We start from the raw sequence: 27,933 nt of genomic DNA on the forward strand, positions 1-27,933 counted from the left end.
AAGACACCCCGTGAGCAGCAGCACGGGTAAGGACGCGGCCCCAAGCCTTCCCGGGAAAGGAGCGTGGGGACGCCGCTCTCTGGAGAAGATGGCGGAAGCCGGCGGCAGGGCGGGAACGCTGGCCCCGCCCCCTCCTCCGGCCCCGCCCCCTCGAGCCGTTCCCCTGGCAACGCCTGGGGCGGTGACCGCCCCCGCCCCACCTCGCCGCGCGGGCTCGGGGAGGTGAGGGGGCGGAACTTCCGGTCCGTTTTGCCCTCCTCGGAAATGACATCAGAGTGTCAACATGCAAGATGGCGGCGCATCATCGGCAGAACACGGCGGGGCGGCGGAAAGTCCAGGTGAGGGCGCGGCGGGGCCCAGGGCGGGCTGCGGCGGGGCCCGGCGGGGCTCTGGCCCGGTCCGGCTGGAGGAGGAGGAGGAGGAGGAGGACAGCTCGGGGCGGCGAGGCGGAGCGCGGCCCGGGAGAGGGGCGGCGGCGGGGGTGGGGTCAGCGGGCGGGGGCGGCGGGGAGCGGCGGGAGGGCGCCGGGCCGGGGACGCTGCCCCTCGGGGACGCTGCTGCCCGGCCCTGAGGGGCTGCGGCAGCCGCTGCTCTCAGCTGGGGGCGGAGGGGTAGGGATTGGGGGTTTCTATGGCAACGCAGTCGCCTTCTTCCCTTTCCCCACAACGCTGAGGTGAAGGGGAGACCCCCCCACCTCCCCACCCCCTCAGTGGCGCTCCCCACCTCCACTAACGCCCGTGGAGGGGACGAGTGGCTGCCCTTGGCACCGCGGCCTGGCTGGCCGAGGGGGAAGAGGTGCTGCTCGCTGCCGAACGGGGACAGGTTCCCCAGCCCGGAGGAGGCAGAGCGGAACCACCCCGCCCGTCTCCCCTTTCCAGCTCCGGTCAGAGTTTCTTAAATAAAAACCGTGGCCTGGGCAGTCTGGTGGGTGTAAACTTTCTCAGCTCACCTCAGAGACCTTGTGGTGTGGGCTCATATGTAGCTGTGAATACACTGTTGTGGCCTTGGAGGAGACTGGAATTACTGAAATGTGTGTAAAAAGTCAAGACTCGTTAACAGTAAAAATCATGAAAATGGTTTTATTATGGTCCTCAACTTTTTTGTTCTTGTTTGTGATACTGCCAGCACTTTAAACATTTTTACAGCTTTCACTGCGGAAAAGATTTAATGCCATATCAATGTGCAAAGCTGCCTACCTGTAGTGGCAAGTGCAAGTTTCAGCTGTATCTATCTACTGTGATCAAAAGAAATATTGATTAAGCCTGAAATAGCGTTAGGATCCTTCCAAACAGAGATGGGTTTGGTTTTTGAACACATCTTTTGTGTTTTATCACACAGACAAAATGGGTACTTTTTTATAGCCTTTAGTGTTTTTCATGGTTAAGGTAAGCACTCGATCAATACTGTATAAAGGATTCCCTTGCCCTTCCAAAAAAACCCTCTGATATTCTTTAAAATACAAAGAATCCAAAATATAATATCCCTTTATTGACTTCATTGCATGTTCCATAAACAAGTTTTTGCAGGTTGCTCTCTCAAGGAGGGGGATTTTATGATAACTAGATATTTCTTTGATGTAGTCCTATTTCTTTATGAAGTGTTACTTCCCTGACAGCAACATGCATCAAAGAGTGCATTGTTTCCTTTTTTACTACTACATTCCTTTGCCAAAAATTAATTAACTCAAAAGATTGTATTTACAGGTCATTTTGTGCTGGTTTATGATGGCTTCTTTTCTGCTTTCATTGTGTTACGTGAATTTTTTCACTTCATGTACTGTTACACTGATCTGTGTCTCAGCCAGTACATTGTAAGTCTAGATCTGCGGAGAATAACTTTGGTTACATTATAAGCATATATAAAGCCTTGAGTAGAAGCTCGGTATTTTCTTGCACTCTCATTATTTCACCTACTTGGTTAGAGACAGGATTTTGTTCATGTAATGGAATTTTAAGTGGCTGTTGTATCCAGCCACTGATGGAAAGTTAAAACCACTAATGATTTATTTTGCTTCCCAATGGCTGAGCATTTAGAGTACTGCTACATCAAGCTTTTGAGAGTGAGAGAGGAGAAGAAATTTCTCCAAAACCTATGAGGCTAGGGGAAGAAGCTTTTTAAAAAAATGCCTCTTGGGCATGGAGGAACTTGATCCCTTACATGGCAAGAGAGCTGGTTGAAGTTTATGGAAATCAGAACTATTATTATCTTGGATGCACCTGTTTTACTGGTAAGCAGAACCATCCAAAATAGTCAGTTTAGGGTGCTGCTGCATATAATTGTATGTTTATAAGGGTTTAATCAGAATAAATGTTTTAGGCCTCAAAATAAATTCCATGCATAAAAAAAGGTAAGAAGTTTTATAACTTACACATAAGTCAGGCATTTGAAATGTCCAGTGGGAGGCTATTGGTGTTTCTTAAGCGTAGCTATGCATGTGTGAAGGCTGCAGTAGCAAGGTTGTCTGATTTGGGAAGGGAATGGGGATGCAGAGGTGTGTCAGACACTGCTGTGTGATGAGAAACAGTTGGCCACATGCTGTAGTTTTCAGATATGTTACTGTGAATTAAGTCAAGACAAAGCCACTTTTCAGCAGGTGGCTTAAAGTAGCTGCCCTTGAGGGGCTGCATTGTAACTGCTCTCCCAAATTCGCTGCCTAGCCAGAATAAAATCACCCCCACACTCAAAACCTATTGAGAGAACATGGGAATTTTGCCATAAGTCATCTGGATCAGCATCTTTATTATGAAATTATTGAATGAATTTTAAGTCCTTTTTGTCTTTAAGTCTTGTACAGAGTAAGATCTTTTTGTACTGACTTTGTCATGTGCACTGATACTGCATTATGACAGCAAGTAGAAAGTAATGAAACAAAAAACCTTTTACGTTTAGAAAATATTTCAGCTACTGATTTTTTAATAGTACCATTTATTAAAAGCACACTAGATGTATGCTGTAACTTATTAGATTTTATATATATTATATTTATATTGCATATATAATAAATATATAAATTATATTTATAAACTGTATTTATTTTACATATAATACTTAAGCAAACAAATAGCCAGTAAGTTGATTTCATTGTAAAAGGATAAAATGAACTTCTTAATGCCTTCCATTACTTTTATCCTAGGGCCCAGAGCGCCTGATAAAAATTCAAATATCAACATGTTCTTAATTTAAAAACTTATTTTCAGGGGTACATCTGCCCTACCAAGATACTAAGGCAATAGATTTTTTTTTCCTTGGTGGTTGGTTGCTGCTTCTCTCATTTTTTGATGCAATTCATGTCAGATCTTATGGAATCCTTCCAGTGATTTTGAGAAATATCAGGTTTTTAGTTACTCACAATAGCAGTTTTGTCTTTGAAATTTTTCTCTTCTTACAAACAAGGAGTGAGTGCTGTCAGAGCTTGGCTGTTCACTGTTTCCTCCACCATGACGGTGTGGTGGTATTTTTAAAAGAAAATTCTACCTATCTATTAAGACATAATCTGTTATAAGACATGTAGTGTAACAAGGTTTCAGATCATACACTCGTCCATGAAGGAAACACATGATAGATCCTATAAGAAATTCACTTGGCTTTGTGTGCTGAAACGTATCTGTTGACAGTAGCTTTATCTCTGGAGCTCTTAGATAGTCATCAAAATGATTAGTCCTGATCCATTTAGGGTACTGAATCCCATAAATTCTTTATAATGAGGGTCCATCACCTTGTAATGTTTGTGCACTGCTGCAGTGAAAGATTGTTACTTGTTATGGAAGTTTATAAAAGCTACAGCAGTATAAATGTAAAAGCCTTGGTCATTATTAAAATATTTCATATCCCACAAATCTTGCCCCTCCCAGACCATCACGGCAATAAAGCGACTATGATCTATATCATAGTCATTATTATCTTTGTGGTTTGCAACTGGCTTTGTGAATCAAGGCAATGAACAAAGCAGAAATGTGCTCTCAGTCTCTCCTGTTTGAAGTAAATGCGGTTTGGTGCTTCGAGTTGCAACTTCCTGGTGACCTTCACAGTCCTCTCCAGGCAGAATACAGTACCTTCCCTAACGATGCCTAACGATGAGTGTGCTGCAGGTCAGAGTTGAGTTTTATCACAGCAATTTCTTCTCAGCCAAAAGCCTGTTGCTTTTACATTGTTTAGATATGAGTGTGTACACGCATACTTGAATGTATACTTTGTACTTTTGTATTTGTTTGTATAGTTACTATATTTACTAATAGTTCTTATATTTCTGTATTCAGTGACACTCAAATTTAAAAAACAAACAAACAAAACCAAAACCCAACAAACACTTTCTGACCTTTTTTCCCAAAAATAAGAATATCATGGAGAACCACATGTGGATTATCAGCAATCTTCCTCTGTTCATCTTGGTGAACTTTTTGGTTTATTGAACTTGCCTGCTGTTCACCACTCTTACACGTAAGTGTAAGGTCCTTTAAATCAAGTTGCTGTTGCCTTTATTGATCCATTTTAAGTTCCCTGTATTAAGAGAGGCATTTCAACACCCTTTCAACAGAGTTTGTGGAACCCTTAATTTGTCCCTCTGTGTTAATATATAATTAATGGATTTGAATACAAGCTTGGATGCTTCTGGTCTTATACCTCTCTTTCTAAAAGGTTCCATGTGGTGTACAGCAGATGTCTTGTGAGGTTATTTTTAGTTCAGCCGCATATTCTGCGTGTCTTGTTCTAGTTTTTTTAATATACAAGATATTTATTTCAGTCTCAATGACTGGTTTGCAAGAGTGGACCGTTTAACATTTTTTTGTTTTGGATGAGAAAAGAAATTTATTATTTCCAGTGTAAGCAACTCACAGTTACTAGGATGTCATTAGGCCTTCAGTAAGAGTTGGAGAGTCCATTTTTGTGCCATATTCATAATTTTCAATTCGTATTCTCTTCATGAAAAGTGGTTTGTCTTGTCCTTACCTAACTGCTCAAATAGCAGTACTCATTTGAAATGTTGGTGTGATATCCAATAAACTTGCTGACCACAAAATGATTTATTTTCATCTTAATTTTCTCCCCTTGTGCTTTTAGTATTGGAAATGAAAAAAAGAATTTTAATGAGCACAAGGTTAATTTGGATTAGAATCACCTTTATCATTGAAAAAATGGCTGTCACTGTTTCTTCATTACCTATTCTTTAAACAGTAGAGATTTATTTGCCTTCTTACTCTTGTATCTTAAATTTGTAAGACAGTTTATCAGGAAAGGTATACTGTTCCTTCTGTGGATGGAAAGTAAAACTTTGTGGAATTGTAAGTCTGAGGAGAGACAAAAGTAAGTGGTTGAATTCTGTGAACAGTAGCAGTCACTGCTGGGTAATTTAGTAAGTGTCAAGATGTTTTTGTTGTTTTGCTATCTTTTTTTCCCTCAAAGCTGTCATGTATTTACACAAAGAAAAAAAAAAGGAACAGTTAAGAAATAAGATTTTAATCTTTTTTAAATTCAGTTGTTACAGCAGAGTTACTTTGTCAAGTTTCTCAAAGGAAGAAAGAAGGATGATGCTATATTTAATGCTGAACTGGTACTGAGATCTAGCATTTGCTCTTAGATCTGCCACAGACTCATTAACCCTGAAACAATATAATTCCTCTCTTTGTCTCAGTTCTCTTAAAATATAAACAATACTTGCCAAGAGATGTTTGACTAGATGCATGTGTGGAAGTGATTAAAAGGAATAAAGGGCAAATTAAATTTGACCTTCGTTTGAATGTTTCAGTACTGATGGTAGTGGGAAACGGTTGTCAGTCTTCCCTGGTCATGTCTTTGAACGATGGAAAAACAGCGCCTCGTTGAGCCGACAGCCACAGTTTCGAGGTCTTCTAGGTGGAAATTGAATAGTTATGCAAATACCATTATAGAAAGAAGTGAAAATTATTTTTATACATCTAATCTCTATAAGCTTTTTTCACTGCTAGTTTCTGTGTTAAGAACAATATTTAGTTCTTTATTTTAGCAAGAAAATATTTTATCCATTGTATTTTAATAAATTATGAAATGACTTTAATTCTGTCAAGATTAACATAGAAACATGGCTCAATTTCCACAGTCCCATGAAAGTAGCAGTCATACATGAAAAGTATCTTGTTTACTAGAGTAGGCCACCATTTGCTTTTTTGCATTTTTAAAATATTTATGGCTGTTCTTTACTTGAACTCCTGTAAATTAAAAACGTAACGTTGTTATGAGCAAAAAGCTCCTTAAAATGCTTGGGTGACTAACATAGTTTGACAGTCTTATTTATGAGTGGAATAAAGAGTTCTATATTATACCTGAAAATATAACAAATATGGGAGGTGACTGACAGAAGAGGGACATGTGAAAAAAGTGAGGATTTGTCAAAAAATATCCTGCTAGCAGTTTGGAGAAGCAAGAGCCGAAGAGCCCCTGCTGATCGTAAGTCTGACACTGTATTTCAGGAAGAGGTTGTTCTCCCTAGTAACTAACATCAAATTTGATCTACTGACCTTTTGGTTTGAATTCCTTTAATTTGTGTCTTACCTGCTCACGCTTAGTATTTTTAACTGAGTATTTTCACTGACTTTATTCAAGGAGTTTGAAAGCAGTGTGAATTTGATGGCCATCCCTTTGCCTTGTGTTTTGTGTCGTGTTAAACCTTGACTTTGTTTGTAACATTCTTTTACTCAAGTAGTCAGTAGTCTGTGCGGGTCTTCTGGCAATGTAGACATGATGTGATCAAGCCCTGGTGAGGAGTTGCACATACATCTTGCTGTCTGCATCACAAACCACCCCCCCTCAAACTTCAAGTATGTGAAGTGTTTTAACATAACAATATTATGCGTGGTTGACGGCGTCTTCTCTCAGTAGCATCTCTGAAGCTGTGTGTAGGCAGAGAGTTGAGCATGGATAGCAAGAATGTTATGGATGAGTCTGGAATGGGTGAGAGAAGCTGAGAGTGTTGGAAATTAGGATGCTTTCTGAAACTGTGAGGAAGAGCTGTGACTCTACAAGGACTATGGGTGTCTGACAAAGACTGTGAGCAAGAATTGCTTTAAGAGCATTGGGGCGTAACATAATAAATGTAGTAAATGAACTTTTGGAATGGTAATGGAGAGTATTAGGGCAGAAGGATTCAGGAGGCTCTTAATTTTGATCCTCCAGTGTTGGTCTATAGAGCTGTTGCAGCTGTTTCTAAAATGGAGAATAGGACTGGATGCGTGCTTTCTAGAAGCATCAGTTCTCTTACTGTGCTGCACTGGGGCAGGATAATTCAGTTGAGGTGTTGCCCGCATTCACCAAATGGACCTGTCAGTTCCTGTGGTATAGAATCTGAGATGCTGTAAAATGTTTCTTCAATGATAAGGACGGCTGAACATTTTGTTTAACTTGTTGGTTTTATTTTGTGTAACTGAGATCTGATCTGGAAAACATTTTCTTTATACTGCTATAATGCAGTTATTGAAGTGAAAAATTGCTTTCAGATCTCTAGCCCAAGACTATTCCTTGAAAGCATTTTCCAAAACACTGGTACATATGTATCCAAATGATTCCCCCTGTGGGCAGGTTGGACTATACCAAACCTAAAATTTTCCTTGTTCTTCTCATTATATTTTACAGAATCTGGGAAGAGGCATAGCTGCCAGCTTCCCCTCCTTTTCTCAAAGTGTCAGGGCTTTCCTCACAGTAATGCGTAAACCCTCTGTGACCAGGAGAGATGCAGCACAGCGTGAATGGGGTAGCTCCAAAGAAACTGCAGTGCCTTATAATTGTGTTTACTGATCAGTAATAATGGAGAGTGCTGTAGCCTTTGCAGTATGTCTCCTTAAATCTGTTTTTAGTATTTCTGAACAAACCGATGAAATAACCTATACACACAGTACTGCCAAATACAGAAGGAAACAAACTAAAGGAATAATTTATCTGAAAGAGCAGTAAATATTTGTGCTTATTATATTAGGAAGTAGGTAGTTTTTAAAAAATAGGTTTCAAAATAATAGCGACACCTGAAATAGATAGCTAGCATTTGTATCTGCAGTCTTTCAATGCTTTGTGATCCTTAGTGACCATATCCTCTCCCTTGTGTCTGGGAAATACTGCCATCCCAGCTATAGAAACTATGAAACCTACTTAGGAAGCGAGACACAAACTCAGCGTGTTGTCTAAGATCACACAGAGTATCTGTGCAGAGCAGGGAATTGAACTAAGCGTTCTCTGGGTCTAAGTTTGAGTTGTAATGATTAAATAATCCTTTGGGCTCCAGTTCTAGCACTGCTGATATCTCCTCTGTGATTCTTCCCCATTTTCAGGGGGGTATAAAATGACTGAGGTGGTGTTGGTAACTCTCAAACTGGCAGACTTCTTTAATGCCTGTAAAGCTCTTAGTATTTTCTACCCAAGAACCTCACAAAGATGAAATTAGATGTTAGGATTTTATGGCCAAGTCAATATCTTAATACCATTTTTTGTGGAAATACATTTTAGGTCTCATATGTGATTAGAGATGAAGTGGAGAAGTATAACCGAAATGGGGTAAATGCACTTCAGCTGGATCCAGCCTTGAATAGACTCTTCACAGCAGGCCGAGACTCTATAATAAGGATATGGAGTGTCAATCAGCACAAGGTAAGTTATGAGAGGATTCCTGTGTCTAAACCTACTTTTTCCCAAGTTATCATGCTAGTGAGCTCCCTACAGGTGGACATCTGATACTGTTTTTTAATAGCTGCCAATTATTATGATAGGAATGTCATTTTGATATTGCTCATACTGTGATATCTTACATAGCTGTGTAGTTCTTCCACAAAAAGATTCTGGAATAGTGACTTCAAGCAGCTCTGCATTAGGCAACTTTTGATCCATTTGAAGGTTGAAGAAAATATCACAACAGGATCTGATAGTCACAGTCTCTTCCATTTCTGATGAGCTCTTATAAACTTTTTTTTTTTCTTAATTTGCAGCAAGACCCTTATATAGCATCTATGGAACATCACACAGATTGGGTAAATGATATTGTGCTCTGCTGCAATGGTAAAACATGTAAGTATTTAAATGTTCGAAAACTACAGTATTCAGAAATTGTGTATAAAAGTATATTATCTGCTGCTTTAATTATTTTCCATCTTGGCATGTAAAATTAATTTGGGATGTGTATTGTAAATTTGATAAATAGCGGAAGGAGATGTTTTAATGAAAATTTAAATGTGTATATAAATGATTCTTTTAATCTTTTTGAAAAACAAATTAGAGTAGTACGAATATGCTCTAAAGTAATATATAAGCCATTAAAGTTTACTCTTTATTCTTTCCAATTTAGTGATATCTGCTTCTTCAGATACTACTGTTAAAGTGTGGAATGCACATAAGGGATTTTGCATGTCAACACTAAGGACGCATAAGGTGAAAAACATTATCTGTAAATCCTGTGTGTTATCACTGACAGTCTTTTAAATATCAGGATGGTGACTTCAAATGGATAATGTTGTTGATTCATGTTGTTATATTTACTTTATTGTAGGATTATGTGAAAGCCTTAGCATATGCAAAAGATAAAGAACTGGTAGCATCTGCCGGGCTGGACAGACAGATATTCCTCTGGGATGTAAATACTCTAACAGCACTGACTGCCTCAAATAACACCGTAACAAGTAGGTACCTAGGGAGGGGAGGCAAATGCAGTGCATTTTATTGAGTAGCATAATCTGTGAGATCAATTTAAAACTGTAGATACCTGTTTCTGTGTGTACATAAAGAAACGTGCAAGAAATTTTAAAGTGGTTGTAGTATGTAATCAGTCCATTTGTTGCGTTATATAATAGCTGAAAATCTAGAGCAGCCAACAGTCATGGCATTTAGAATAGAGGACAGGTCCTTTGAACATTTTCTCCTGAAATGTAATGTGCTGGTATTCTCTGAAACTTGATAGACCTTCAGCTTGAGAAGCTTTTTGCTCCTCAACTAGCCTGTTACAGAAATTTTCCCTTGGGTTATTTGTCAGTGCATTTTCTGTGTATTATAATTCGGTTATTTTTTTGAGGGCTTTTTTGTTTTGTTTATGTATATGCTGCAAAAAGTGCAGTACAGCTCCTACAGCAGAACTTGATACATTTTCAAATCTATCTGTCAGAAGAATGAAGTTACTAGATAAATTTAGATCAAAAAACATGCGAAGTAATGCTAAGCAATAACTACACATAAGGATAGCATACCAGTGAGATGTAACTCACTAGTTAGATATTAGACGCAAAGGGAAATTGTCCATAGATTCTACGTATCAGGGTTAATACTTAATGTCATCATCATCTTTTAAGAAGTGGTCTGTCCTGCTTCTCTATCCTAATAAAGACATTACGATAAATTGTGAGATCTTTCCCCATAGAGCAATTCCAGCACCGCTTTCTTAGAATAGTCAAGGTAGAGCTGCTGAAGTTTCTCTTCTGGGAAGTATGGCACCAATCTTCAAGTTCAGTTAGATTTAGTGAATAACGTAAATCTGGGTCATCAGCGTCCTGGTTTGTATTGGCTATTTTACAATATATTTTTTCAGAAAGAGGTCTAGTTTGACCACAGTGTGTTTTGCTGCCTATAGGAACGTTGGAAAAACAGTGTTCAAAGTGACTGACCTCTTTCATTTTATACTTAGTGTTTGATACGTGTTTAAACAGTAGCAGAGTCTCAGATGTACGCATTGGGAAAGAACGTACCAACTTGCTTCACCGCCACGCTTGACTTTTCTAAATAAGACTACTTGCTTCCTCATTCATAGGTTAGGAATGACTCAAGAAAAATCTGCAAAACTAAAATTTGGAATTGGCACAACAGACTCTTAAGAAATTTCAGGAATATGTGATTCTGTAAATAAGAGGCAGGCATATAGTTGTTTTGGTGTGGGTTTTTTTAATTACTGTTTTGGCTAATTCTGAAAGGTGTGTTAATTTTATGGATTTGGTAGCTTCTAAAACTAAAGGTGCATCTGGTGGGCAGAACTGTCAGTTTTGCATTTGTCCTGTCTACAGGACATTTTAATTCAAGTATAGCCTTATGCTGGCATGTCTGTGTAGCCTTCAGAAGTGAGATGGCTTCTAGTGAACTGTGTTGGACTGCAGGATAGTATTGGGATGGCACATAACTGCACATAACTAAGTAGATTTACCTTCTATTTCTCAGAAGTTTTCTTTCACTGAAAGTAGAATTATTTTATCACCAAACTTAGCATAACTTAGAGTAATCAGCAATCTTCTGATTGAACAGGGAGTTTTTGAAGGAAGAATTTATTTGCTGGCTCACAGGAAAACTCGGTTGGGGGGGGGGGGAGGGGAAGGATTTCTTGAGCACCACAGCAGTGATACAGAACCTAAATGATTCAAGTGAATCATAACTGGGAGATGGGGAGCACTGAGGAGCTGATGCTTGTTTTGAGCCCAAGATCAGACAGAAGTGGAGGCATTACCTCTAAGGTGACAGAAATAAATCTGCATTTCTAGAGTTAGAACAGTAATGCTTCATAAGGGGGAGAAAGGGGAAGCGGGGGAGTTGCTTTTCTTTCTTTCTAGTGCTCCCAACTAACAGTGTTTCTGTTGGGAAGAACACAGTATATATCCTTAAAGAAGCTGGTTTTCCTCAGTCCTTTCAAACAATATTGATTTTTTCAGAGTGCAAATGAAGATTGTTCTTGGGCATTAATTTCCTCTCTGATGACAGGGAAGCAATGTACACAAGCCAACATTAAAAGGAAGCCTATTTTTAAAGAGTCTCTCAGTCAGCATAGCCATAATTTAAATTAAGTGGAGAGGTTTTGCTTTTGAGAGGTAGTCCCTTGCCGAAGAGGGTGGAGTCAAGTTTTGCTTTTCTTCTGGCATAAATTTTGCTTCTGTACACTTAAGATTCTCTCTTCCATTCCTGATGTCCAGCTTGTGATAACTCTGTATGTTATCCTTTCATAAATTATTATGGTTGTTGAACAGCGTGCTAACCTTCAAGAGTTTTCAGTTCTGCTTTTTGCCTTCAACTGTTCTCTGGGCACAGTGGAAGACTGTGACTTTATTTTGGCTACAAATAATAGATTTCGTTTGAAAATTTACATTTGGATAGCCATAGCTCGTGGTTAAGAGGACCCTGAAGTAAAGCTGCATAATTCTTCCGCTGTGACAAAATGTTTATGATACTGGGTCACAAATACCACGTTAGAAACTTATTTCCATAATATACATAAGTCATTATATGAAGTTTCACATTTTTGCTGGCAATACAGTTTGTTGCTATTCTGAGCCTTTTTGGCATACTGATCGCGTGGTTTTGAAGCTTGATGACATGTCTAACGGTGCTCTCTGAATAGGTGATTTTCATTTGCTGTGTCTGTGCTTTTCCCAGTTGAGGGATTGGTACTTTAATCTGTCCAGAAGTAGATTAGGCTAGAGCTAGAAGGTACGGAATTCCTCGACTGATGACAGTTGCAATGCTAAGGGGTTGCCATATGGTTTTCCCAAATGCAAAGGTAACATCCATGTTCAAGTAACACATTTCAGCACTGCAGTGTAACTTCAGTAACACATCTCTGCTGAACTAACAGAAGAGCCTTTAATATATAATGTGGAATCTTACTGCTACTTCGCTTGGGAAAAAAACTCTGCACTTAAATCCAACTGTTATGTATTATAAGATCACATGGAAGTATTATTCTCTAGTAAAGTAGTTGAGAAGAGCAGGAGCACCTTGATGGTCCTGGCACTGAATTGTGGTGCCAAAAGGGCACCAGGACTGTAATGACCATAAGTCTGAGGGCTTGCTTTGTTTTTATGCTAGCAGTAGATTAAGAATTGGGATGGAGTTTACCTCACAATATGCTGTCTACATTCTTTCTTTTTTTTTAAAGCAACTGTCTATATGGGGTAGAGTGGCACTGTTTTGATGGATCAAAGGGTATTAAAATACCCTAAAATACCATTTTTGGGTGAATAAGTATGTTTTTCAAATGACAGCATTAAAATTGAAAATGCAAATTTTATTTTGAAATAGCTTCTTCCCTGAGTGGGAACAAAGACTCTATCTACAGCCTTGCAATGAATCAAATGGGGACAGTTATTGTATCAGGGTCCACTGAAAAGGTAAGCAAAAATCTGGTAAGGCTAATTCCACTTCAGTTCAAAGTTTAGTATAAAGAGACAGTTTTATTAATTTTCAATGTCATATCTGTAGCAGTTTTTGTATTTTTAATAGTGAGGGTAGATACTTTTTCTTAAGCGGGAGTGTAAGTGCAGGATACAAATACCTGCCTCCAGACTGAAGATGTGTATATATTCGTATAGCTTTAATACACAGAAGAGACAATCAGATCATCTGGTGTAACCCTCTCTCTATCAGAGATCATTACATTTTACCACAAGAGCTCTGATTCTGGGGCACATTACTCAGATAATGCTAAAAACTGAAGCAGTTGCCACAGGTAAGAAAGAAGTGGTGCCAGCAATTTGTAAGACCCCTGCAATAGGTGGGAAATGAAGTGAGTTAATGAAGTTCAAGAGTTCCCAAGAGATAGCCCATGCTCTTTGTTGTAAAGGAAGGTGAAACACCCTAAAGTCCCCTGCGAGTTGTTTTTTTTTTTTTTTTTTTTTTTTTTTTACCTGATCTAACCTTGAGAGAATTTTATTTCCAAGTCAATCTAAAAATGGAAATAGGATACACCAGCGAAGCATCTGAGAGGATTCTCAGTCACTTCCATTCTTTAATTTCTTAAGAAGACAGAAAAAGCCAGAGCAAATGAAATTAAAATGAAGCGAAGAAAATCACCTCTGATTATTAGAGGTGCATAAGATCTAGTTATGTCTGTCGTGTTCTAATGAAGTATGTTTTTGGTGATGGATGTCTGCGTGCTCAGAATAAGGGTCAGTTTATTTGGAAAGGCTTAATTTTCTGTAGAGAAAATGCATTGGTGGGAAGAATGCTAATGCCAGTTATCCAATGTCTATTTAGGTTCTAAGGGTGTGGGATCCAAGAACTTGTGCAAAACTAATGAAACTCAAAGGGCACACGGACAATGTAAAAGCTTTGTTGTTGAACAGAGATGGCACCCAGGTATGTGCTTTAACTTGAAACAAAGGCATTTTACAGAATGGAGAAATGTCATTAGTCTTTTAAATTATTTTATGTCGCAGTTTACAGAAGGTAGCTTAACAAGTATTTTACAGATATTTAGTAATTAAGGGAGAGAGGCTTGTGGGTGAAAGCTCTGTTTTATTATAGGTCCATCTAGGTATGGAGGGGGTGGGTTACATAAAATGTCTGGAATTCGTGACTATAGTTGTTAACTGCCAGTCTTTGTTTAGCACCATCTTAATGGAAAAATACAACCATAAGAATTATGAAAGCTCTTTATGGAAAAAAATTATTTTAAGACTTAAATACCTGCTTGATTTAAGTATGATGGTTGTTGCTCAGTGTCTTTCAGGCAGCTCTGATGGGACTATCCGCCTGTGGTCCCTTGGGCAGCAGAGATGTATAGCCACATATCGAGTCCATGATGAAGGTGTTTGGGCTCTGCAGGTCAATGAAGCCTTCACTCATGTTTATTCAGGAGGAAGAGACAGGAAGATTTATTGTACAGATTTACGAAATCCTGATATCCGTGTGCTTATCTGTGAAGAAAAGGCACCAGTTCTTAAGGTAATTGAGTTTAATTCAGAGAATCACAGAATGATTGAGGTTGGAAGTGACCTCTGGAGGTCATCTGGTCCACCCCCTCTGCTCAAGCAGGGCCACCTAGAGCCGATTGCCCAGGACCGTGTCCAGGTGGCTTTTGAATATCTCCAAGGATGGAGATTTTGCAACCTCTCTGGGCAACCTATTCCAGTGCTCAGTCGCTCTCACAGTATAAAAGTGTAATTGTATTCCATGTTGTCTAATGAAATAGTGGCTTGAGGTATAATTTGATAAAAGAATGTGTATTGGTTAACAAGTGTTTACTACACACATCTTCAGTATATTGCTGTTGTCTCCTAAATTACATCTGAAACTTAATTGTCTGAAGAAGATAAATGCCTGGCAGCTACCTAAAATATGCAAATTCAAATGTTACTGAAATTGAATATGCTTCAAACATGAAAAGTTGTTTTTACCAGACTCTAGTATGGTTTTAAGAAACTAAGCTGGCATTGCCAAGGATTTAGACAAAAACGGATGTTTCTTAGCAGCAATATATATGCACAGGACTGTGTTAGAATATGTTGCATACTCATGGGAACCAGGAGTAAAATTTATTGTGGTTTTTTTGAACATCTAAACATGATGTTTTCTTAACTGGAGAAAACTGCATGCACAAGTCTGAGTCTTTGAAGAGACTGCTTTTCGGATTTTTTTTTTTTTTTTTGCTGTCTGTAATTCTAGATGACATGACCTTGGAACATGTAGGTGTATAAGGAGTGTGCGATTGAAACAGATACCAGTGTATAAGCAATCTGGCTTTCCTTGTGAGTGAACTCTGGCTTAGTATGTTCAGATAAAATCCTGGATATATTAATATAGTTTTGAAAAAGTCAGAATCTGAGAAATTTCAGTTCAAAATGGAAAATGAAAGCTGTGCTCAGCTGTACAAAGATCAGAAGGGGTCTTCTAAGATCTTAGCTACAGTGATTCGTTGTTGTCCAAGAAATGTAACAGCAGAGCCAAAGGTATAAAGTTCTGCTTTTTAATTAGCACAGAACTTCTTACATTCTCTTATTAACCATGTGAAGTATTTGAATGCAAAGTAATTCAGAAAATATTGTACTTATCAAACTGGCCATTAGACAAGATTGCATCATGCTAGAAGCAACTTTAAATACTGGGTGTTTAGACACATTGCATCTACTGTTGTCCCTGCCCAGAATTTATTTGTTGAATATTTGAAACAATTTCTCTGGAGTTTCAAAAATTGTGGCTTAGTTATTTTTCATTTAAACTTTGTATTTCTTTAGTAAGCTGAAAGCAGTGCTGTTTCTGAGATATATCCAAGTATGGGAGCATGTCTACACATAGCAAATATTAATTGAACAAAGGAAAAGTAAGTTAAGCGTGCGTAAAAGTATCTGTGGTTTCATTATTTAGATGGAACTTGATAGATCAGCTGATCCTCCTCCAGCACTTTGGGTTGCAACGACAAAATCGTCTGTGAATAAGTGGGTAAGTGATATATTTTACACTCTGTGAATTCAATTAAGTAGTCGTGGGACTTGCAGTCTTGGTTTTGGAACTGTTGGACTGTTGCTTGCAATTTGACTGTGACTTGCTATGGTCTGTAAGCTTTCTTTAAAAAAAAAAAATCATAAAATGCTAATATTGAAATTGATCAAAAGACATTAAGCTTTGAATTATTTCCTTTGGTGTCTATTTATGCTGCTTTTAGAAATTATCTTACTCGGAACTGGAAAGTTAACATCTAAATAGCAGCATGAACTGGCAGTTGTTACTCACAGATAAAAGCAAAGTTTATAGATTATTATGAGTGTGTCATTATTTTGTTTCTTTCTTTAGACTTTGAAGGGAATTCATAATTTTAGAGCATCTGGAGATTATGATAATGATTGTACCAATCCTATACCACCCCTGTGTACACAGCCTGACCAAGTTATAAAAGGTAAACAGCTGTTTTCCAGAGAACCTTATAAAGTCTGTTATTATTAGCAGAAATGAGAATTCTTTAAGACTGCCACAAGTTTTAGGTACTTGATGCTATGATTTCAACTGAAACAAAGACAATGTGGTTATGATCTATCTAGTGTTAGTTACAGTTAAAACAGTGTTTAAACCTTGGTGATATCTAAGTCTTACATAAAATAGTGAAGCCAAAGAACAATCACACATGTCATGTTTTACAGTTTAATTTAATGTAATATTAGGAAAAAAAAAATCATTAGTGACCTTAATTCTTGTTTGTTTGCTAGGGGGTGCTAGTATTATTCAGTGCCACATTCTTAATGACAAGAGACACATATTAACCAAAGACACAAATAATAATGTGGCATACTGGGATGTCTTGAAGGTAAGTGTATAATTTTGGATTAAACGTCTACTGTTGGATGATTAATTGTTTCGTACCTTTTTTATATCTTTTTTCATGTGTGAGATTCCTATGGTAGAAAGTAAGTCATCTTTCTGTCCCAAGACATAATGCGAAGATGGCTTTTTGAAAGGGGAGGGGGCATTTCTGAGCTCTTCTGTGTCTTTGCCTGATGTGAGGCTGGGTATTGACATCTTCATTCACCTGAAATTCAGACCCTTGGATTCTCTCCTGAAAAGAGTAATGTTTGTTTTGATTGGGTTTTGTTTCAGAGACGGCTTGTGGAGGCCTATGGGCATGTCTGCCCCGTGCAGCATGGAATATCATAAGAAAGCTTAGCCTGCAAAAGGGAAACCTGTGCTTCAGGTCCTGCTACAAACCCACAGGCACAGCATGGCTCCTGCCTAGTGTTACTTGCTCCTGCGAGGAGAGAGAGACTTGGCGTGGCATTTCTTTATCTTGCTTTACCCAGTGATTGGTCAGAGGAGAGGGAAAAGAGTGCAGAGAGAAGGGACTGGAATCCGGATCAGCAAGATGGCCAGCAGTTTCTTCTCTTGCAAAATCCTGTTTGAAATTCTAAATCTTTTTTTCATATTGAACTATGCAGTGCTCCAGCCAAGATTCAGTAATGAAGTAAAGCATGCCCAGCTAACTTACTGGGCTGCTGACTGAAGTGAGAAAGAAGGGAATGAAGTTGGAGAATGTAGATTTGTACTAAAAATTATCTAGATGGCTCTTGTGGAAAAGTGAATAGCTTTTCTTTCTTTCTGTTTACAGTTGGTATATATTTAAGTACAGTGTTAGATCTCAGGACCAACGTTAAATGCTAATGTTAATTTGTACCTTCATTCAATTCTCTTTCTTTTCTGTTAGCAAGGGTTTCAGAAGTGTTTCTTACATATGTTTAAATACATATTCACTTTAGAGATGGTGTTACTTGCCAGGTCAGTGTCATCTTATGTGTAGGATCACTGCGCTCTAAAGCTGAGACTCTTTCTTGAGAATGCTGGAAGAAAAGAGGGAGGTTTTCTTACCTGTAGCTACACTCTTCAATCTTTGCTTCCTGTAACTTCTCCTGGATTTTGAGGAAATCAGTCTTGCAAGCTTACAATCCTTAGAGTTTGCTTAAAGCATGTGTTTCAGGCTTCAGGATGACTCTGCAGGTGTATTACAAGAATTTGGATGTTAACAAACTTAACTTGAGGAACTTTAAAAGTATAAAATAAAACAGAGAGAAACTAAAATGGGAAAAAAAACATCTCCACACAAATTCACTCACTGCTGTTTCCATTGCAGTAGTTGAGCTGAATTTGTTTCTAGATTTGCAACAAATGTTGGTGTTTGATGGAGAGTTGTGCTGAAATATTGATACTGATGGGGAGAAGAATGACAGAGGATGCTAAAAGACAGCTGCCTGCTCAGTGATAAGGAAAGTGTTTTTTATTAATGTGAAGTACTTCTGTACCTCTCCACAGGCTTCATGCCACTACCTCAGAAATAAATAAAAAATAAAAATTACTTACCACACAAACTGTTGTTCAATATTTTGAGAAAAATTTGAACCTTTAACTTGTGTGTTTCTGGACTACAGTACTCATGGAGAAATCGTAAGTCATAATCATTCCAAGTGTATATGAAAGTCAAGTAAAAGATTTGAGGTGTTGATATGACTGAATACTCAGAATTTAAAAAGTTGTGATTTCTTTTGGTGTACAGGCATGTAAAGTCGAAGACCTTGGGAAAGTAGATTTTGAAGAAGAAATTAAGAAGAGATTTAAAATGGTGTATGTGCCAAACTGGTTCTCGGTAGACTTGAAAACTGGGGTGAGATACAACTCCTAAATCTGTTGTTCTAATGTTGTATTTCATATACTGTTTGTTCACAAAGGTTTCGGTGTGTTATAAGTTTTGAAGAATAGTCATCATTTATCTGATGGGTTAGATGTATTTTGAAGCAAACCAGCAAATTTTACTGCAGTTCTTAATAATCTGTATAACAGATTTTTATTTTTTTTTCCCTCATGGTCTGGTCAGCTTAAATCCACCAGTACCAATTCTGAATTAATACAGTTTGGTAAAGTGTGCTATCATGCATTTAGAAAGTCTTTGCTTTGTATTCACAGCTAAGTATGAACAAAATAAATTTATAGACTTGTTTAATACAAAACAACTATTGCATTCCTCTTCCTGGTGGTCTTTTTCCAACAGATGCTGACAATTACTTTGGATGAAAGCGACTGCTTTGCAGCCTGGGTTTCAGCAAAGGATGCTGGATTTAGCAGTCCAGATGGTTCTGATCCAAAACGTAAGTTTTAACTAATATTAATGTTTTATTGAGACAAAAAAGCAGAATAACTCCAGTATTTATGTTTCAAAATATTCCAGTGCCACATATGTCAGTAGCTGGCTGGATTTTAGGGCTTATTTTCTTGAGACTAAATTCTGCAGAGAATTCTCCAATGAGAAGGGTTTGCTTTTTTCTGAAATGTTTCAGTCATGTTTCAGGTTTTCTATTTAACTTGGTTTTAAACTTTCAAGAAGCAACAGGAAAAAGTAATATTCCTAAAGTTGGAACGATTACCTAATCTAGAAAATGTTATAGCATGTGAGTGATCCAACAGTAGTGATTCTAAAATAATTTTTTTCTGAAAGATTGTAACGTAGAGCTCTGAGATTGTGATAAGCAGGTTTCTGTGCCCATAAATAGTTTGTTTTGGGAACAGAACTACTCAAACTTTTGGGAAAGTTTTCAGCTGTGGATCAAATGCAGAATATTACGATACCAATGGATTTTATGTCACTGAAGTTCTACGTCGCTATGTCTTGACAGTAAACCTTGGGGGGCTTCTGCTGCAAGCACTTCTGGAGTATTGGCCTAGAACACATATCAATCCAATGGATGAAGAAGAAAACGAAATAAATCACGGTTAGTATTTTAATATTTTCTTTTTTTAATTTTTTTTTCTTACATGTTGTTCGTTTATATTTGTTTCTTTAACAGACACAGTTTGACTTGCTGTCTTATACCTATCTCTGTATGCATTATAGATTAATGGTTTTTAATGCTTTTAAATTGGCTTTACACCAAAATTTGCTGAGTAGCTTTCTTCTTCTGAAGGTATTAACAAAAATCTTAAGAACTCTAGTCCATAAAAAAGTAGGTGACTAGATGATTCTGAAGTTACAGAAACACAATGCCTTGATGACGACCAATTACTGGCAAAACTAAGGCTTGACTTGGAAAAGAAACAGCCTAGATAATGACGGCAGAGAGCAATAGTTCAGTTATTCAACATTAGCCGGTATTCTCTTGACAGAAGTCCAATTTGTTTCTAGGTATTATGAACAATATAAAATAAAAATTTATTGGAAAAAAAAATATATTCAATGGCTATTAGAATAATACATGGGGTAGGTCTATACAAAACCATCTTAGAGTGGTGTTTTAAGGTAATAATGCTCAGTCTAATCAGGCATGAGATAAAAAGCCCCGCTATGTCAAATGTAAGACAGTGGCTGAATTTGGCAGAAGAAAAGAGGCTGTATAGCTTCTAAGTTTGTGGATTGTTTTGAAATGAATTCAACCCAGATCAGAGTTGACTGAAAAGTCTTGTCTTTGGCAATTAAGAAATTACTTTCTACAGATAATGCAATTAAGAAAACTGTAAGTTCAGCAATATCTTGCCATTTTGTGACAAAGATTGTGCCGAGAGTTAGCTACTTTCTTCTTTCAAAAATGACCTCCATGGAGGGTTACAGCACTTGGCAGGCTTTTCTGGATAAAGTTGCTGATTCTTACGCTTTTGCGTATTGGCAGTCTACAGCTTGAGAGCCAGACAATATATGAGAAGTATTAGTCAGGCTTTTGTATTGTTGGAACGCTGATGCTGCACTATTTATTTCTGTGAATAGCTGTGGATTAGTGGAATGTTTAGAATATTCACTACAGAATCAGTCTTCATTTTCCCTTTTGAAAGTAACAATTAAGAAACTGGCACTGAACAGGACTTATGAAGATAAAGTGTACCTGTTGGACAATTGTATTTCAAGATATCTGACTTGACTAGAAGCTGCACTGTTCAAGAGGTGCATAGATAATGCTGATTTTTTTCTTTAATCTTATCCTATCTATCTGATGTGAAAGCAGGTTCTTCAGTGTTTGAAGACTATACTGCTCTAACTAGCTAAAAATAAATTGAATTTAGAATGCAGTAACTTCAAGGAAATGTGAGTCTGAGCTTTACTAGTACACTATTTTGACATCTGGCAAGTCCAGGTAGAAGAGCAAAGCTAACATCCTTCAGAATTCTGTACTGTCGGTGTAGAGGGGAAAAATAATCTTGTCTCAGTGGAATCTCTTTAGTTGACTTCTAAAATCAGTATTGTTCGGTTTGACAAATCCTCAGAATTCTGTTAAGGAACTGGAGAAAACTAGTAATCAGGTTTTGGCTCATGAGCTCTATTTCCCTTTTCTCAAGGGCTTTTGAAATAGGCCTTCTGCAAACCTGTATTGATCTAGTTACTCTCTAGTGTTCCTTTCTATATACTTGCTATGTGTTGGAAATGGGGATTTTCTTGGTTTTTATGAAGCTTAGGATTTTGTTAATTTATGAAATCCATTAGCTGTAGGTGGAAAAGACACTTGTTGGTCTATGTATACCCAGTTTTAAGTCCTAGTGCAGTCTCACTGTTGTGTATGTTTTTTTCCAACAGTGAATGGCGAGCAGGAGAACAGAGTCCAGAAAGGAAATGGATACTTTCAGGTGCCACCACATACACCAGTTATTTTTGGTGAGGCTGGAGGACGCACTTTGTTCAGGTATAAAAACTCCAGAGTGTAAATTCAGTGGCTAAACAATCACTTCCTTTGGGCAAGCCGAAATGTTATCAAAATGCGATACTTGCCTCTGTTCTGTACTGTACATTCAAGACATGCCCTTGACAGGCAAAATAAGCAGCAGTTCATGATGATTTTGCTTTGGTCAACTGAGTGCTTGAGTCTGAACAACAAGGTGCAGGGTTTTACAACGGTAAGAGTTGTATATTGTTCGTAGGTGTATGTCATAGCTGTGAGATCTTTTTGGGTGCCCTCTTCCTGCAAACCGATTAACTGAACTTTGGTTTAGAATGAAATCGTGCTACTTTAGATTCTTGTAGAACTTCTCTTATGGGTCTATTGTGCTGGTCTTTGAGCATTAATGACCCAGACAGGAGATCTTAGTCACTAGAGAGTTGGTTTCTGCTCCCAAAGTTGTACTTGATGACCCATTAGAAGGTCCTGAGCGCTGGCCGGTAGGAGCACAGGTTCTGTATTGTAACGTGTATATACTGATTACCCTTCTCTCTCTTTTCATTCTACGTTGAAAAGCCTAACTGTGATATATGATACGTCAGAGGCAGTTATAACAGTGCTGCAAAACAGATCCCAAGCTTTCAAATACTGTGAAGCATTTAATATTTACTGACAGAGTGGATTTTAAATTTGAGGGGTGGGGGATGTTTGATGTGTTGCTTTTGTTTCCCAGGCTGAATAAGCCCAAAAACTAGGTGACTTTCAGTCCATAAATTGGTCAGTAAAACAGGGTAACCTTCTTCAGCTTTGGAAACTGATTTTTTTTTTTTCCCTGCAGTAGCGATGTATTTACATGGTAGCTGGGGCTTAATATTTATATCCATTCTGTACTGGTGGATCTTACATCGTATGCAGCTTGTTCTCAAGGGCACTGAAGAGACACCACTGGAGGAAGCAAGCCGTGCTTATTGGACCGAAAAGGTGGCTTGCAGGACTCTCTGACATAATGCTTAATTGGAATTTATAAAATTATGTGTGGCTTTGTTTCACCATTGTATGTGTGTATTTCTTAACATTGGTTTTATTCTTTCCATTTGGTGAGGGTTCAGCAGACGCTTTACACGCACAGTTCGTTTTTCCCAAGCAGCAAAGAATTGCTTTTTGCCAGGTGCCTTTCCCCTTCTCCTGACAGTTTTGTACTTCAACACACAAACGCACGCAATCCACGAGCAAAGTAGGTTTTTAAATTTCTCTGTGCGATAGCCTATAGTCTCCTGAGATACTTCTCCCTGTTTCTGCTCTAGGGATCTGTCATCTTCCTGCAGCTACTTCTTCTGGTCTTTACAGAAAATCCGTGATTGCTTCCCCAATAAGCTTGATGATATGAAGGGCCCACGAACCGAGTTCAAGCTCCCTGCCCGTTAAAAGGGCAGCTCCTCTCCTAAAAGCTTCTTAATGCACATTACAATAATTGTTTTCATTCACAAAGGTTGTTTCTGTATGTCTTAGGTTATTATGTCGGGATTCAGGTGGTGAAACTGAATCTATGCTTCTTAATGAAACTGTGCCGCAATGGGTAATTGACATCACTGTGGATGTAAGTATCACCTGCATCGATTTTGCTTTTTGTTTTTTTTTGTTTTGTTTTGTTTTTTAAGGTGAACTACAATGTTTTTCACTGTACAGGATCTGAAATAACATATTAAATTTTTGCTCTGTTTGTATTTAAAATAAGTGATCTCAAGGTCTGTATTCAAGACCCTTGGAGATTCATTATTTTTGGATGTGTCCAGTTACGGTATTTTTGCTCACTTTCTTTTGATAGAAAGTCTTAGAAAAAGAATTCAAAGCACTGTGCATAATGTATATCCTTTTCAAGTGCGGTGCTCAGGAACAGAGAATACTCTTCATGGTGCCGCAGTCTTTCGATACTATCTCATTTCCTTTGAAATAAATGATAATTTATATTCAAAAGCTAGATGTAATGTGTATCATCTAAATGATACGAGGAGTACGAGTAATTTGGAAGTTGGCTGTGGTGGTGATATTGATTAAGAACCTCTCTTGGTCTTTGATAATGAGGAGCTGAATGTACTTCACATACCAGGTGGTGGAAATAGGAGCTGATAATAGTTCATCCTAAATTAACACTTTTCAAATTTGTTTCCTTCTAGAAAAATATGCCCAAATTCAATAAGATTCCCTTCTACCTCCAACCTCATTCATCATCAGGGGCAAAAACTCTAAAAAAGTAAGTAATGCATATTTGACTCTCAAAACTGCAGGAAGAGAATTGCAAGCTCAAAAAAAAAAAAAAAAAAAGGCTTACCAGAGAATCGTATTGTGCTTGATGAATTTGTAGAAGTTTCTAGTCATTTAAGCAGCATCGCTCTGAAGCATTGAATTATATCAGAATATTGAAAGAACTGTAGGTTTCTTCTGGGTTCAATGGGCCGTTGCTGAAGTTTATGCTAAGAAATGTCCAAGAGCTACCTAGTGAAATCGGACTTTCCGTCTTTTGTGGTATTTAATCAGAAAACAGAGGAACTTAGATTGCTACACTGTTCAGAACCACAGCTTTATATTATGTTTCCTATTGCTAACAGTGATGAATAATAGCTTTTTAAAAGGAAGAGGTACAAAACCTGATGGCAGGGAATACAAGATAGTCTGCCTGTCACATGAGCTGTAACTGGGAGCTGCATAGCTTAGAAATCAAGGCAGGGCCTCAGGCATGAAGTCAGCGTCACGGACAGTATGCCTGCCGCTTATAGGCAACAATTTTTGGTATTTTGCACAAACGCATAGTTCCTCTTTAAGTCTCACTGAATTCTTCAAATCAGAGACTATTTGTGAAAGGGAAGCTTCACAGGCGTTTTGTGTCCTTTGTGGCAAAACTGCTGCTGATGATTACTTTGGAATGCCCTCCTGTTTATGCAGTAGGGTGAACAGCATATTCTGCCTTACCTCTTTTATTATTCCATATCCTCTGTTCTTCTCTTACTAATCCCTTTTCTATTGAACGAATGGGGGTTGTGTACAATACTCCTCATCTAAATTTTGGTTTTAATTTGGTCTTTTGAATATCTTACCACTTTTCTGAGTCCCTTTTGCTGCGTGAAACTTTGGATCAATAGCTGTTATGATTATAGTATTCTGGATGATCCTGATAATTTACTATATAAAGAGCTTATCTATGAACTTGTGAAGTTTGCTACGGATTAAGGTATTGTGAAGATGATAACATAGTTTCTCAAGTTTTTTTCCTGCCAAACTTTGCTTACCTTATATAGAGACCGACTGTCAGCAAGCGATATGCTTCAGGTGAGAAAAGTGATGGAACACGTGTATGAGAAAATCATAAACTTGGATAATGAGTCTCAGACAACTAGCTCTTCCAATAACGAAAAAGCAGGAGAACAAGAAAAAGAGGAGGACATTGCTGTGCTAGCAGAGGAGAAGATAGAACTTCTGTGCCAGGACCAGGTAAGTTCCTTGGGCGTTTTAGCCTGTGAACAAAAGCAATGAATTAGTTATGAATTTCTGAATACTGAGCTTGAAATATGCGATAGATTATCTGTTACCTTTAAAACTAAGTAAATGTTTTGACATCATCTTAACTTGCTGCTGACACAAGTTCAGACAGCTGCAGACAGCCAGATCAAAGAAGGTATATAGTATGCCTGTTTAATTTGGTCTGACTAGTAGCTTTTATAGGATTACTTACTCATACTCAACAAATGGACTTCATACAATTCCAGAGTTCTATTTCTAGGATTTTTGGAATGTTTTGAATTCTACATTTCTAGCCGTTTAAAATTTGTCCAAAATCATGAATTGTCTAGTAAGTGTAATGAGTGCATGAAGATGAAATATCGAGGAGGTGGTTGTAGTATAAAGTTGTATGTTACATTGCTAAAATCTTCCAGTAATGCATCAGGTTTACTTGCCAGTTGAAAAATCTGCGCCTTGGCATGCTTCACCTTTGATGCCAGTTCACCCGTAGGATTGTTTTGTCCAACCAGAGTGTTTTATCTTTGCATTTCTGACAATCTAGTAGATTTGTGGTAAAAAGACGAATTTTTATTCCTTAGGTTTTGGATCCGAATATGGACCTTCGAACTGTAAAGCACTTCATTTGGAAGAGTGGTGGCGATCTGACGCTTCATTATCGCCAGAAATCAACGTGAAGGGAGTGGTGGACCCCAATGGTTACTTATTTACTTGACCATACTGTACTGGTTCCAAGAGTAGTACTATAGAAGCCCACTGAACCCCTAAGGTAGATGAGACTTCTAATGACTCAGTATGGACGGAAAGTGTACCTTTAATTGAAGTGACTAATAGATCTGTAATATAGAGGAAAAAAATCTATATGACTTAAACTAAAGTCTGTCCTAGTCTCAGCCAATGAGATGGGAAGTCCCTGAGTGGTTCGTGTTGTGTGAGGTGTACAGAGAATGGATGATAATCCAGTGCAGACTTTGCTTCCTCCTTTTTTGCTTTTGTTTTTCCAGAACATAATATCCTCATCTGCTCACGCTTGATATGAAACCGTTTTGGCCATATTAGTCGCTGTGTTCACAATATAATTCAGAACTGCACACAAGGTATTTTTAGTACATTCCATCCATCAGGTTCCTACAGTGATGTCTCACAGGTTACTCAAACATTTCTACCACCTAAAGAAATTTGGAAAAGAAAACCAACAGAAAATAGGTATTGCATACTTCAGGGAATCGGCCCGTTTAATTGCAAATGAAGGGTTAACATTAGAATTGTGTTAATACTGCAATGCAATTGTCGCTTTCGAGAGCTGTTGACGTGCAGAGTGAGAACACTAGATAAATATTGTAGCAGGGTCAGTCCAATGATGCTGTGCATCATCATAGAGTGAACAAGCTTTGCAGCAACTTAAACGAGATTTTTTTAAATATATATAACTACTTCCTGCACTGTGTCCTAGGCATTCTAAAGACACACTAGTCTAATTTTGGTACCTGTGCTCCAAAACTATGTGACATTTTGTTAACACTTCAGACCATTCTGAAAATAACTTCTGATGTTTAATGTTAAACTTTAGAAACTTCTCAGCAGATTTCATATCCATGATCTAAAAATACTTATTCTTCTTTTCCAAAGTTTTATATGCAGTTGTTCTTTTGTTATAGATGTATGCGGATCTTTCTTCTCACTGTTATTTCTAAAATTCTGTGACTGTCATAGACTCGTAGTAGTCTTTTATAGAGTTTAACTTATTGGGGGGAGGGGGGTAGAAGCATTTCAACTTTTCGTGAGAAAACGTGGGGCTGTCCCGGAAAACCATTTGTAGCCAGAACAAATTACAAATCCTCATAAAGAAATGGTGTAAAAATGACTCTTGTCTGAAGCAGAAGCACAAGTGCCTTCAAAGGGCAGTATATTATTCGAGTTTCTTCAGGAGACATATGCTCTTGCCCTTCCTGTATCTTGCTATCAAGATTTAGGTCGAGGCCTAAAGAAAGTCCCAATAAATTGTATTACTGGGATTGTGTTGGTCAAACAAAAAGTAAAATATTTTTCATCGTTATTTTATTTGAAACAATAGTCAAATCGTTACCTTCTGCACTCTTAACCTAGCTAAACAAACTCATTGCTTAAACGAAAACTATGGTTCAGCACTAAGCTCGCATGTCTCTTTCCCTGTCTTTGAGCGTCAGTTTCAGTTTTTAATCCCCATTTCTGTGTAAGCTCAGTTTGACACAGTTGTGCTGTAACTGCACATTTTTAGTGGTATTTGTCAATTAAATGGTTAAACAGAACTGTAACTTTTATTGATAAATTGTCCTGACTTGTATTTATTAATAGCAAGGGTCTAGGCTTGTTCCAATAGGCACTGTTTGGGTTGTTTGGTTGTTTTTTTCTTTTCCTGGTTGTCTTGCCCTCCCGTTGCATACATTGGAATTGCTCCCAGTAATTGTGTTTGTAATCAGCCAAGGTTGTAATTTTTCTTCTTCTTTTTTTTTTTTTTTTTTCTTTCTAACCATCCCGAAACACAGTTTCAGGAAAGATTGACAGAAGAGTCTGCAATGCCAGAAGGGTAAATGATGTTTCACAGTTATATAGAATAAAAGGCTTTAGTTAAAATATT

General features: G+C 38.0%; 1 protein-coding gene across 5 annotated transcripts; it reads left to right on the forward strand.

The window, feature by feature from the left end:
* The first annotated feature begins 236 nt into the window (after positions 1 to 236).
* On the forward strand, positions 237 to 27,933 carry WDR48 (WD repeat domain 48). 5 transcript variants are annotated; one of them, XR_015698669.1, is made up of 20 exons: positions 237 to 338; positions 8,467 to 8,607; positions 8,943 to 9,021; positions 9,299 to 9,381; positions 9,500 to 9,629; positions 12,997 to 13,085; positions 13,951 to 14,052; positions 14,416 to 14,640; positions 16,060 to 16,134; positions 16,486 to 16,588; positions 16,896 to 16,993; positions 18,728 to 18,835; positions 19,220 to 19,316; positions 19,842 to 19,937; positions 21,725 to 21,830; positions 23,313 to 23,400; positions 23,978 to 24,054; positions 25,097 to 25,289; positions 25,898 to 26,085; positions 26,321 to 27,933. XR_015698669.1 is itself a non-coding variant. In XM_087730871.1 (19 exons), the coding sequence occupies exons 1-19, from the start codon at positions 291 to 293 to the stop codon at positions 25,991 to 25,993; spliced, it is 2,034 nt and encodes a 677-aa protein (XP_087586997.1). In that variant the 5' UTR covers positions 237 to 290; the 3' UTR covers positions 25,994 to 27,933. The 5 variants fall into 5 exon arrangements, 3 of the variants coding, with proteins under 3 accessions (XP_087586997.1, XP_087587015.1, XP_087587026.1); XR_015698670.1 differs by having other exon boundaries at positions 27,842 to 27,933; XM_087730871.1 differs by having other exon boundaries at positions 25,898 to 27,933.

Source organism: Nipponia nippon, unplaced genomic scaffold (genome assembly GCF_047370975.1).
Source record: "Nipponia nippon isolate SJK-2023a ecotype South Korea unplaced genomic scaffold, ASM4737097v1 scaffold_1, whole genome shotgun sequence".
NCBI classification, from domain to species: domain Eukaryota; kingdom Metazoa; phylum Chordata; class Aves; order Pelecaniformes; family Threskiornithidae; genus Nipponia; species Nipponia nippon.